The sequence below is a fragment of the Heliangelus exortis genome, chromosome 2 (genome assembly GCF_036169615.1).
Source record: "Heliangelus exortis chromosome 2, bHelExo1.hap1, whole genome shotgun sequence".
In the NCBI taxonomy this organism is placed as follows: domain Eukaryota; kingdom Metazoa; phylum Chordata; class Aves; order Apodiformes; family Trochilidae; genus Heliangelus; species Heliangelus exortis.
Window position 1 is genome coordinate 148,425,742 of NC_092423.1, and position 12,743 is coordinate 148,438,484.

Consider the following 12,743-nt stretch of genomic DNA (forward strand, 5'->3'; position numbering starts at 1 on the left):
ACCCAGCCAATTCTATGATTCTATAATGAGCAGGTAACAGGAATAAGAGAGGGAAGAGAGCAATTAGAGCCCTCTAGAACCCCATTAGATTCTCCATTGGGACAGAACTGGTCTGATAGCTCCAGTATATTCTCCACTGATCAGCCCTCTAGAAAGGAAGCACCAAACCAACTCCTTTAACAGTGTTTTTTTAATTATTATTTTATTTATTTATCTGGCATGTACTGGAAGGAGGCTAAAAGCTGTGCTTTGAAAGGAAGGCAAGACCTTCATAAAAAGAAGTAGGAAAAAAAAGCCAGGAATACATAAATTGAGACAGTACTTCAGCTGGTTTTTGTGGTGAGTCTTTTTGGTTGGTTGGCTTTTTTGTTTGCTTCATTTTTGTATTTTCCCTGAAATGAATGATAAATTAAACAACAGCCCCATAAAAATCACATAAGTGAAAGCACAATCAGACAAATTTCCCTGTGCTCAAGAGGAACAGTCCCCAAAGAAGTAGAAAGAAAGAAAGCAGATGCAGAGAATAGGAAAAAACTCTTGCTACCCCATGACACTTTTATAAGAGATGGAATAAAATAAAAGCTCCTGACTTGGGCAGTTAGTGACCCAGTAACACATAAACAGAACCAACAGTCCTAAGATTTTTTTTTTATTCAATACATGATGAAAACACCCATTTTCAGAGCCAAAAAAAAAAAAAAAAAAAAAAAACAAAAAAAACCAAAAACCAGAGAAGGAGAAATTTATATGTGAAATCAGCCAAGGTCATCTCAGAGCTACAAAGATACCCCCTGGTCAGGAGTCAAGGCCTGAATGGCCCAAGAAGAATTAAATCATGCCAAAGGTTTACACTTCTACAAAAAGAGTAACAGCGTCAAACAAGGACAATTTATGCAATGTTTATTACTTGTGTAGTAAGTAAATAAAAATCACTGATGCTTTAAAATTCCAGTACAAAGTTGACTTCCTGTTCCATTAAAAATCATCGTTCCCCAAAGATAAATAAAAATATAACCCAGACTACCCACAACCTGGCATTTTGGGAATTCAAACAGAGCTGTAGCTTGGGGAGCTCATGACACCTTCATAGAATCACTGAATCATGGAATGGTCTGGGTTGGGAGGCAGCTTAAAGACCATTTGGCTCCAAACCCCCTGCGTGGGCAGGGACAACTCTCACGGGACCAAGTTCCTCCAATTCCCACCCAATCTCTCCTTGAACACTTCAGCATCCCAAAGGGAAAGAAGAGCATTTCAGGTGCATAGTTTGGTCTCCAAACCAAAGTATGTCTGGATTTATGCAGCCCTGGTCAGCAAGCTCTGCCCAACACAACAGGAGCACAAACCATCATCTGGTGAGCAGCTGCAATGCATCTGCTCATTCCTTACTCTGAGGCTTGCATGGGGGTACAAAAACAACACCACTGACTTCTACTACAAGCTCTGAGATGGAGCTTGCTGGGCTTCCTGAAGAGACCATATGGTCCAGTTGTACAAGGCAGAAGGGATCATGGGCATCCTTTCCCATTTTATAGCCCTGCAAAGCTCTTTACTAAGATGGATTGGCTCTGCCAAATCTTAGCACTGCACTCAGCATCCTTCTGAAAAGCTGTACCCACTTTTGGGGAAAAGGCTATGAAGCATCCACACGCAGCCTGAATGAAACTGACTTTAGCAGAGCCAAAGAAGAATATGGGTGGTGAAGAGAGTAATGCTAGTGAAGTATTTTATGGGCAGTTCTTCAGCTTAAAAGCACCTCAAAAGATATTACAGATACATAGATTTTCAAGGCCAGAAAGAGCCATTCTGATGATCCAATCTGATTTCCTACCATAAAATTTTGTCCCATCACTCCTAGACCGTGATAGCTGACTGTAGCTGGGCTGAAGTCTAGCTTATAAAAAGACATTTGAATCTTGATTTAGAGCTTCAAAGCAATGCCAGATCCATCACATCCCCTCAATAAGTAGTTCTAACAGCTAGTTAGCCTCGTACAGGAAGACTGAATTTGTTTAGCTTTGACTCCAATCTCCTGATCTCATTGGGTGTGAGAATGTCAGATTAATGAGCCCCGTGCTATCTATTTGATGTCTTTCTTCCCGTTGAGGTAGTTACAGACACCATGATCCAGTCCCCCTAGATGTCTCAAACAGAAGTTCAGATGGCAAGCGTTTTGAAGCCTAATTTGCAGGCTTCAAACAGTTGTCATAGCTCTTCTCTGTACCCTCTCCAATTCTGCAAAATAGTTTTAAATGCAGGTACTGTCATTACCTGCTTCTCAGAGCACTCAATACAGGGAACTCTTCAGAGAAAGTACATCACCAGGCACTCTGTACCATCTCAAGAGGAGACACAAAGACCACCAGAAATTGCTCAAAATCTGACTTGATTAATGCAAGTCCAATAAAGAATAAAACCAGAAATGGGACCATGGCATTTTAAAAAAGATGCACCACTCATCTCAAGGGATTCCTAGGGAAAACTTCACTACAGCAGGAGCTGTGATTATAGCACAAATATCAATTCAGCCCTAACTTGTCTAGTTTGGGTATTAAAAACACACACAAACCTGAGAGCAGGTCACAGAACTTCACACTGAGCCCTTGGTCTGGTACATTCTACATCATCATTACCATTGTCAAGGTAAATCTATTAGTTCTGGAGCAACCCAGATTGATGCTGCTGCGGGTATTTCGAAGTGTCCAAACATCAGTGATCACAACTGGGAGGTTCAAGCTGCCCCTGTGACAAAAAGCTGGAGTTTTCTCAAAGAAAATCTCAAAAAAAAAAAAAAAAAAAGGACCTGAGGATCCTGGAGGCATCTTTGGAAATCAGGACATTGGAAATCAGGAAACATCAGGAAATCAGGACATGTCTTTTGGCATCTTTGCCATCAGGACATGGTCCTGAGCAACCAGCTCTTGGTGGCCCTGCTTGAGTAAAAGGATTGGGCAAGATGACCTTCAGAGGTCCCTTCCAACTTCTACCCCTCTCTGATTCTATGGATTTCACCACCTTCTGCAGCCCATCCCAAGCAACATCAATCTCATCACTGCTCTCCAGCATCCCAGTGGATGAATACAACTGTCAGCCCAAAGGTGACTTTCAATGGCTGAATTTCTCAGATTCTGCTCTGTGAGGAAAGCTTTTGAACTTGTAGTATACAAGTAGTTTGCCAAAAAAAAAAAAAAAAAAGGCAAAACAACTCTGAATAAGATGCACTTAAACAACTGTTTGTATAAAGGATCTGTCAGTTACTCCTCTGAAGAATAACAAAAGAATAAACAAACGTGAGGTGCACGTTTCCTGTTTTGTTTTTGACCCATTCAGAATCATCTTGGATGTGCAGTAAATGAGATTCTGACATGCAAGAATCACAGACTCATGCAGGTTGGAGAGCCCAAGGTCTTGTACAGCACTGAATATCTTGAAGGATGGAGATATCACAGCCTCCATGGGCTCACACTGCACTGGTTCTCCACCCTGATGGTCAGAAGCTTTTTCCTCATATTTAGTTGGAACACCCTAAGTTTCAGATTCCTTTCACCTCTACTCTGCACATCAGAGAGGTTATGGCTCCATCTGCTTCACAGTCTCCCATTAGGAAATTGAAGACAAGAACAGGGTTTCTGTTAATTCATGTTCCCCATTTGGTTGACCAGTACCCCCAGGTTTATTGCTTAAAATACCTTTATAGCCAGCCAGGACCCATTTGTCCTGCTGCATAGGGATATTCCACCCCAAAACATGAAGAGGAACATTAATCATTATTTTCCTTACAGAAAGCTGAATAACTTGAAGAACTTCATGATCCCTACCCAGAGCCTATGTTGTTTTCAGGCATTCACCTTCTGGGATAGCAGAGAGAAGCAGTGATGCTCAGAGTCCCTGGGGAGAGGTTCCAGGAGGTCCTGAACTCAAGGTGATGACTATCAAAAGTAAACTCAAACCTACCAATCTCTTGTTGACTTAGAACAAACAGCACTTGGAATGTTCCTGGCAGATGGAAATTCCCATAATTCTTCCAAATAAAAGATCTCTATGTTTGAGAAGCTTTACTCCCCATCCTTCTTTACTTCCCATCCCAATTGGACATCAGAAATTTTTTTTTCCCCTGTGAGAACAGCCAGACATTGGAATAATCTCCCCAGGAAAGTGGTGGATTTCCTTCCCAACACTGGACACTAACAAGACTCAGATGGACAAGTTGCTGGGCCACTGCATGTAAATGATGTTCCTAACTAGAAAAGTTGGATCAGATGAACCCTGAGGTTCCTTTCCAACCTGGCATTCTATGATACAATTCTTCTAGCAAGGATTTCCTATAGGAAATATAGGATTTTCTTCCTATAAGGACAGGGACCTTATCCTGGGACATGTGGGGAAATAATTACAGAAACAGGAAGGCACTAAACCCCTTTCTTTACACCCAGGCCAGCCCCCTCTGTCACCCAATCCCCACAGACACAGAACAGATCAGAGAAGTTGCCCAAGTGATTCAGAAGCAACTTGAAAATCCACCATAAAATCAGTACCTGATAGATTTCAATCCTTGGCTGACACTGGTGTATATCAGAAACAGGATACCATGATATTAGCTCTGATTCAGCAACATTAATCTACATCTAATCTGCAAAACACATCCCTCCAGCCCAACCCAACAAAACTGAAGAGCCAGAGCACATCTCCAAAGGAGAGAAGCACTCTGCATCTCCACAATCCAGACAGACACAAGCAGGACCAGCATCCTCCACAGAGTGAAGAATGATGTAAGAGTTTGGTGTTGGTGTTTTTATAAGGTAGAGAGGTGTTTTCCAAGCAAACATGACAGGTTCTGAACACAATAGTGCTGCAACACATTAGAAAATGAGTCTGGCTTGTTCCACCTTTCTGTGCTCTAACTCTCCATTGCAACAGATGACACAACTGAAAATAGAAAAGAATGTGGTCTCAGCAAGGAGTGGAATATATCTGTGCCTGTTTAATGGAACATATGGTGGAATATTTTTACACCTTATAAAGAACTGTGTCTTGGACATGTGCTGGTGCTTGTGAGACACAGCAGCAGAAAAGCTGCATTAATATTTGCTCCCTGCCAACAGGAGCTGCCATACCCCATGTACATTGATACAAGTCCTCAGCAGGACAGCACACAACTGATTAGGAAAACTTATATTGTACCCACCATTGGAGTTAATTCGGAAGACATTGGCTGAAGTCTCCTGAAAAAGCTCCTGGAGTTCACTGGGATCAATCTGGGTGGCTGTGAAGACAAGAAAGGGAGAAGATATATTAATACTGGAGACTTCTGAGCACCCTGAAAGGAACTCGCTCCCCCAGGATGATCCTTTGAAGGGTTTTGTAGGTTCTTCCTTGCTGTCAAAATTTAGGCTAAGTAGATGGTTTGATGTAGCCTTACACAGTGTCACCCAACTGGAAGTGGGCAGGTAAAGCCCCACTCCAGCACCATCAGGACAATAAAGATGTAGCCACAACATGGTGGATACAGCCCACGTGGCTCAAGACAGCACTAGTAGGAATTATTAGCAATTGGGTTATAAATTATTTCTGCTCATTTATCTGGTGGGAATGTCAGATCAATGAATAAATGAGAAACCACTAACACAACAGTATGGTTAACCATCACTTTGCAAACCATCACAGAAGCAGTTCCTGCCTTCAGAAATAGAGAAGAAGCAGTGAGCAGAGCAGAACTGCTCTGTGAGCTTAAAACTTTTGGTACAGGTTGGGGATAGGAGCCCAGACACGTTTTCCACATCCATCTTAGAATCATAGAATAGGCTGGGTTGGAAGGGACCTCAGAGATCATCGAGTCCAACCCTTGAACAACTACTGCCACAGTCACCAGACCATGGCACTGAGTGCCATATCGAGTCGCTTTTTAAATGTCTCCAGGGACGAAGAGTCCACCACCTCCCCAGGCAGCCCGTTCCAATGTCTGATCACCCTTTCCGTGAAAAAATTCTTTCTAATATCCAATCTGAACTTCCCCCGGCACAATTTAAGACCATGCCCTCTTGTCTTACTGAGAGTTGCCTGGGAAAAGAGACCAACCCCCGCCTGGCTCCAACCTCCTTTCAGGGAGTTGTAGAGAGCAATGAGGTCTCCCCTGAGCCTCCTCTTCTCCAGGCTGAACACCCCCAGCTCCCTCAGCCTCTCCTCATAGGATCTGTGTTCGAGTCCCATCACCAGCTTGGTTGCCCTCCTTTGGACCTGTTCGAGGACCTCAATCTCCTTCCTGAACTGAGGGGCCCAGAACTGGACACAGCACTCAAGGTGTGGCCTTACCAGGGCTGAGTACAGGGGCAGAATCACCTCCTTGGACCTGCTGGTGACGCTGTTCCTGATCCAGGCCAGGATGCCATTGGCCTTCTTGGCTACCTGGGCACACTGCTGGCTCATGGTCAGCTTCCTGTCAATCCAGACTCCCAGGTCCCTTTCTGCCTGGCTGCTTTCAGCCACTCTGTGCCCAGCCTGGAGCTCCCCATGGGGTTGTTGTGGCCAAAGTGCAGGACCCAGCACTTGGAATGTTGAACCTCATCCCATTGGAGTCAGCCCAAATCTCCAGTCTGTCCAGGTCCCTCTGCAGAGCCCTCCTGCCTTCCAGCTGATCAACACTTCTCCCCAGCTTGGTGTCATCAGCAAACTTGCTGATGATGGACTCAATCCCCTCATCCAAGTCATCAATGAAGATATTGAACAGGACTGGGCCCAGTACTGATCCCTGGGGGACACCGCTGGTGTCCAGCCCCCAAGAGAAGCCTTTCTTTCTCCTGTGTCTTCCTCATAGCCCAGCTGCAAGGGTCAAAGAGTCAGCACCAGGAAATGCTACTGCCACCACCCAGACCACTTCTTTCTACTTCACTTCCCTGGTCCACTTCATTCCCAAGTCTGCCCTACAAGGAGAATGCTGAAGTAAAGGTTTGCATGTTTGGGGGTTTGTTGGTGGGGTGTTTTTGTGTTCGGTGGTGGATTTTTTTTTTATTTTTTTTTTTTTTACAGCTTTCAACTCCTTGAAACCATCCTGAGCACCTCCAGAGCTTCATCATCCTCAGACTAAAAACACAAAGCTGGGCTGTACTCTATTACAGAGAAAGGATACAGAATTAAAATAACTTTTAAAGAGGAGTTTGGGCTTTGATTGGTAATTGTCATCTAAGAAACACTCACATCTAAGTCTTTGTCACCAGCTTTCTGGCACCAGCTTTCCAGCAGATTTTCCCACAGTTTAGCCCTATTCTGCCACCCACATGAGTGACCTTTGCAGGTTTCCCAGAAGCTGTTATACCTGAAATTTTGGTCAAGCCCATAAGCATCACAGGGCTTGTCCATCCAACACAATCCAGCTTGTTCCAGCAGCCACTGCTATTCACAAGCTGCTTCTCTGAGCTGAAGCATTAGTGAAACTTCAACAGGAGCTACAATTCATATTTCTAAGTCAGCAGACTGCAGTGATGACATATCCTGCATTCCTGAACCAGATTTTCCTGAGCTCTTTAAACACCACGTGCCCAACTTCCATTCGGAAAAGCAGAAAGTCCGTGATGGAGCAAGGCAAAAATCCTGAATACTGAACAAAACAAGAAGCCTGCTTGATGCATTGCTTAGGCTGGTCCTGAGGATGCATCTCCCAGTGCTTAAGGACAAGCTTGACACCCAAGAAATGCAATCAGAGGATTTTCTGCTGCTTCTCTCACATCTCTCCTGCAGCAGCACTCGCGTGAGACGATTCAGCCCGGCACCAGCTGTAAATAAATTCCTGGATCAGTTTGTCAGGTTGAGACAAATCTGGGGCATTAAGTGGTGTTTAATCTAAATGCACAAGGGCTCATTGCTAGAGATTTTCCCACTCTTCTCTCTCTGCATTTCCTCCTAAATCAGCTTTCCCAGACACTCCTTTCCTTTGCTTTGTATATGAGGCTATATAAAACAAGAAATTAGCTTGGGTTTACCCATGCCCCAGAATTTTCACTTGCTGCTAACAAGATCTACCTTACATTAAGTCCCTGACAGAACAGCAGCATAGGGTAGGACCTTTAGATCTTTACAGACTGCTGATCCCAGTTTTGGGGGAGGTTTTTTTGTTCGTGCCAAAACATTCTCAGGATATGGCTTCAGCTTGGCTAAATTTCAAATTGTGCAGGCTGAGAAGAATGCTCCACATATTTTATGAAAAACTGATTTTGCCTCAGCAGTTTTTTAGCTTGGCCCAGCTGAGTCCATACCCACTTAAACACTTTGCTGAAGGAAGCCTCAGCTGAACCATGATGTAACCAAGCCAGGGTTAGAAACTCCTTCAAGTCCTCAGTTATCAGTTCTGTGCCCAGTTAGGGGATAGGGAGAGACTTTTTATAAGGGAGTTTAGTGATAGGATGAAGGGGGATGGTTTCAAGCTGAGGGAGGGGAAATTAAGATGAGATATAAGGGAGAAATTCTTTGCTGTGAGGGTGAGGAGATACTGAAACAGGTTGCCAAGAGAAGCTGTGGATCTCCCAACCCTGGAAGTATGGAAGGCCAGGTTGGATGGGGCTTGGAGAAACCTGGTCTAATGGAAGGTGTCCCATGACAGGAAGGTTGGAACTGGATGATCTTTAAGGTCCCTTCCAACTCAAACCATTTTATGAGTCTATTATGAGCATCCAGTAAGGAAAGTATTCCATTAAACCTCCCAAATAGCATGGACTGCAGGATTCTATGTGTTCCCTTTTTTGGGACAACTGCAGATTCACAATATACAGGAGGTACCTATGGGGAGTCCTTTAAAATGTGAAAATGAAGCCCAAAAGCAAATGTGAACTACCCCAAATGCTAGAAAAAGCAGAAGGACCCTCAATTTCATCACACAGACTGTGCATGAGTGCATTTCTGAGTCCTTGCAACACCATGAGAAAAAACCATCAATCAACATCGCATTTTCAGGTTGGTCCATTAAGTCAAAAAGTACCCAGGAATTCAGGTGCTAATTTTGGAGAGTGGGATTTACCCAACCTTCCCTGAGATATCCTGGGGAGACTAATTTGCTCCCCCTGTATCACATTTCCCTAAAAAGAAAAGAAGCAAAACACAACAGGACAATTTGTGAGGGTCCTACTCTGAAGACATGGAAATACTTAATTTTTTAAGCCTTAGCATGTTTACTGTAAGCAAATGCCAGAAGGCTGAGATGAAGGACTCCTCCTCAAAGGCCTGAAATCTCAATCTATAAATATCTAACATACAACTTCAAACAAGTGCATATTAAATAGAAAAAACAGATAAATAAAAAAGGCAGATGCAACCTCTGGCCAGAAATATCAAACAATTACTCTGAAAAGGCAATGCTCAGAGAATGGCTTATCTGAGAAAACTGCACTGAATCTGCCTTGCAATTTCCCTGCCCCTAGACTTCTTATTTCATATTACAGCAGGCTGCCAGTTCTGGTTTATTTTTTGTTTTTCTTTTAGAAAAGAAAAAATAAAATAGTAACAAGGAGATTGTTTTAATTTCTTCAATTTCAAGCTTCCACACATCAAGCAGAGATGTTGTAACTATTCATGGAGAATTCATCAGTTCAAGCAGACAAGCAAAACAATTTAAAAACAGCATCAGAAAGCAAAGCAAAAATGCATCTGTACTGTCAAGCTAAGTGAAGACATCCCAAGACTGCAAAAGAAATTGAATGTGAAGTACATTTGTGTCTAATAAAAAATTAAACATCTTTGACTACAGAAAGCGAGTGCTAAAATATTACAATTCCCCAAGAAGGAGCATGAGGTTGTCAATACTCAGTACTCTGCATGCCCCAAAATTCTAATAGAGTTCAGGGTCACAGATGAGAAAAAGGTGACTTTTACTTCCATGATGGGTCCCAAAAGCTGGGAAGGGTTGGTTTGTGGTGGGTGTACTACAGCTCATTTCAATATGTCACAAATTGTTTCTCCTCTGCTTTGTTAATGGGATGCTTTCAAACACATTTTTACAGTTTCCATTAATTCTTTTCCCATTTGTTTTCCAGCAGGATCCTCTTGGCAGAAGACCTGACAACCCAACTTCCTCTGCTATCAGCTCAACCTTCTCTCCAAACTACTGATGTTCTATTATATTTAATGCACTTGCTAAAGCAACAGCAATCATAGAATCATAGAATCCTAGGGGTTGGAAGGGACCTTGAAAGATCATCTAGTCCAACCCCCCCTGCCAGAGCAGGGCCCCCTAGAGTACATCGCCTAGGAACGTGTCCAGGTGGGTTTTGAATGTCTCCAGTGAAGGAGACTCCACAACCCCCCTGGGCAGCCTGTTCCAGGGCTCTGTCACCCTTACAGTAAAAAAATTTCTTCTGATATTCAACTTGAACCTCCTATGCTCCAATTTACACCCATTACCCCTTGTCCTATCACTGGTCACCACTGAGAAAAGCCTAACTCCATCTCCCTGACACTCACCCCTTACATATTTGAAAACATTGATGAGGTCACCCCTCAGTCTCCTTTTCTCCAAACTAAAGAGACCCAGCTCCCTCAGCCTTTCCTCATAAGGGAGATGTTCCACTCCCCTAATCATCTTAATCCCTTAATCATGGTGGATATTTTCCTACTGCTTCTTAATTCCTCTGTCTTTTGCCTGAAAAGCTACAGGTGGGTGCAAATGGAAAGGGGGGGCTTTTAAGCACATTTCCTACCAAAGCAAAGAGTGTTTAGGTGCACTTTGTCCAACTGCAGTAGGAGACCTCAGTGGCTAATGGGATCTTACTGAGATGTGCAGCTTGAGATAGAGCCACTGCCTCAAAATCCATCTTGCTCTGCTCCTGGAAATGCTTTTTTTTAATTATTGTTATTATTATTATTTTCTTTTTGTTATTGTTCATGGGCTTATTTTATTTATTGCACCAGAAAGCCCTTTCCTTCACAAGAGAAATAGTTGCAACCTGTCCTGGTTAGAGCCTGGCTGGTAATAAAGAACCATGTAGCTGCTCACTCCCAATATTTTGGGTTGGTGAGGAGGAAATCCTCCAAGAAGCTGGTGAATCCAAACAACAACAAAGGGGTTTTCACTCACCAGTTACAGTCTCACTCACCAGTTAGTCATGGACAAAACAGACTCAACATGGAGGGGAGAAAAAAAAAAGAAATTCCTTTTAACTTATCATTAATCAAATCAAAACAGGGCAAAAAGAAAACACAAACTAGATCTTAAATACTTTTCCCCCACCTCTCCCTTCTTGTCAAGTACAAATTGCTTTGTTCTTGGCATCTTTACCTCCTCCTCACCAGCAGCACAGGGGGAACAGGGAGTGGGGTTTACAGTAGGATGTCCCAGGTCGTTTTCTGCTGCTCCTTCCTCTTCAGGGAGAAGAATTCCTCACTTTCCCTACTCCAACATGGGGTCCCTCCCATAGAAGAAAGTCCTTCATGAATCCCTCCAACGTGAGTCCCTCCCACCAGGCACAATCCCTAAGGAAAAAACTGTCCCAGCATGGGCAGCCCACAGAGCCATGGACTACTTTGGGAATGGTCCCCTCCACAGCTGCAGAGATCCACATCTCCTCCAGGATCTCCCGTAGGATGAGGGTCCACAACTGCTCCAAGAGGATCCTTCATGGGCAGCAAGCCCACGATATCTCCTTGATATTCCAGGGTTTGCTCCACCCTTATTCTCCATGGGCTGCAGGGGACAGTCTGGCATCTCAGCAAGGGATGTAGAGAAAAATCTCTCTTAAGGGCAAACTTCTTCCTCAACAACCATGATCTCTCTTCAGGGCAAACTTCTCCAAACTTCTCCCTCTCCTTCCTCACCAGCCCTGGTCCCTCTTTTGCTCTGGCATTGCTCTCCTCAGGTGTTGCTCTCTCTCCTCCTCCTCCCTCTCTCCTCTGCTCAGCCTCTTCATCACCAGGTGTTTCCCATTTCTTCTTAATCTCAGAAGCACCCATCTCTTGTTCACTGATGACCTGAGGTGGGGCTGGATATTTTGGAGCAGGAGAGCTTTCAAAAGCTACCCCTGAGGAGCCCCTTCCTTGCCACCAGAAACTCCACCAGAACACAAACCCATCACAGCACCAGATATTCCTTGTCTGATGATTCTGACAGTGCATTGAGGAAAAATGGAGAAGGAAGAAAAGTCACCAGAGTCACTTTCCAGCAATTTCTGCTCCCTGCTCTTGACCCCTCCAATCTTTTCATCCCAGTAAAAGTGCTGCAAAATAAACCTTGAAAGGAGTCTGTCCTCCAGTAAATAAAAGAGAGTGAGGCAACAAGCCATGTTTTATTGGTAGCTGGGCACTCAGCTTAGTATTGCCAAGACAAACTCAGAAGCTATGCTTGGTGTTGTTTATCCCAGAAATTGTTTCCTCAAGGAAAAAAAAAAAAAAAAAAAAAAAAATCAGTGAGACTTCACAAGGTTTAAATCCAGACATGCAAGACCATCTCACACCTTTCTGGTACAAAACCTGATGGTGGCAACCTGATCTCCCTGTTGGACCCTAGCACTTTGAAAAAAAAACCAAAAAAAGAAAATTAAAAAAAAAAACACAGAATCATTCTGGATGGAAGAGATCCTTAAGATGGATAGTTGCTCCAACCATAAATTTAACACTGCCAAATCCACCACTAAACCATGTCCCTAAACACCAAATCTACACATCTTTTAAATACCTCCAGGGATATCACCACTGCCCTGGGCAGCCTGTTCTAGTGCCTGATAACTCCTTCAGGGAAAATTTTTTTCCTAAATCCAATCTAGATCTCC

At 43.6% G+C, this 12,743-nt stretch overlaps 1 protein-coding gene across 2 annotated transcripts in view; it reads right to left on the minus strand.

Moving 5' to 3' along the window:
* TSNARE1 (t-SNARE domain containing 1) overlaps positions 1-12,743 on the minus strand; it is a 519,764-nt gene that overhangs the window by 333,997 nt on the left and 173,024 nt on the right. For both annotated transcript variants that reach the window (XM_071738512.1, XM_071738513.1), the window contains one exon: positions 5,186-5,263. In XM_071738512.1, coding sequence (XP_071594613.1) covers positions 5,186-5,263 — 78 coding nt within the window. The remainder of the gene's footprint in view (positions 1-5,185; positions 5,264-12,743) is intronic.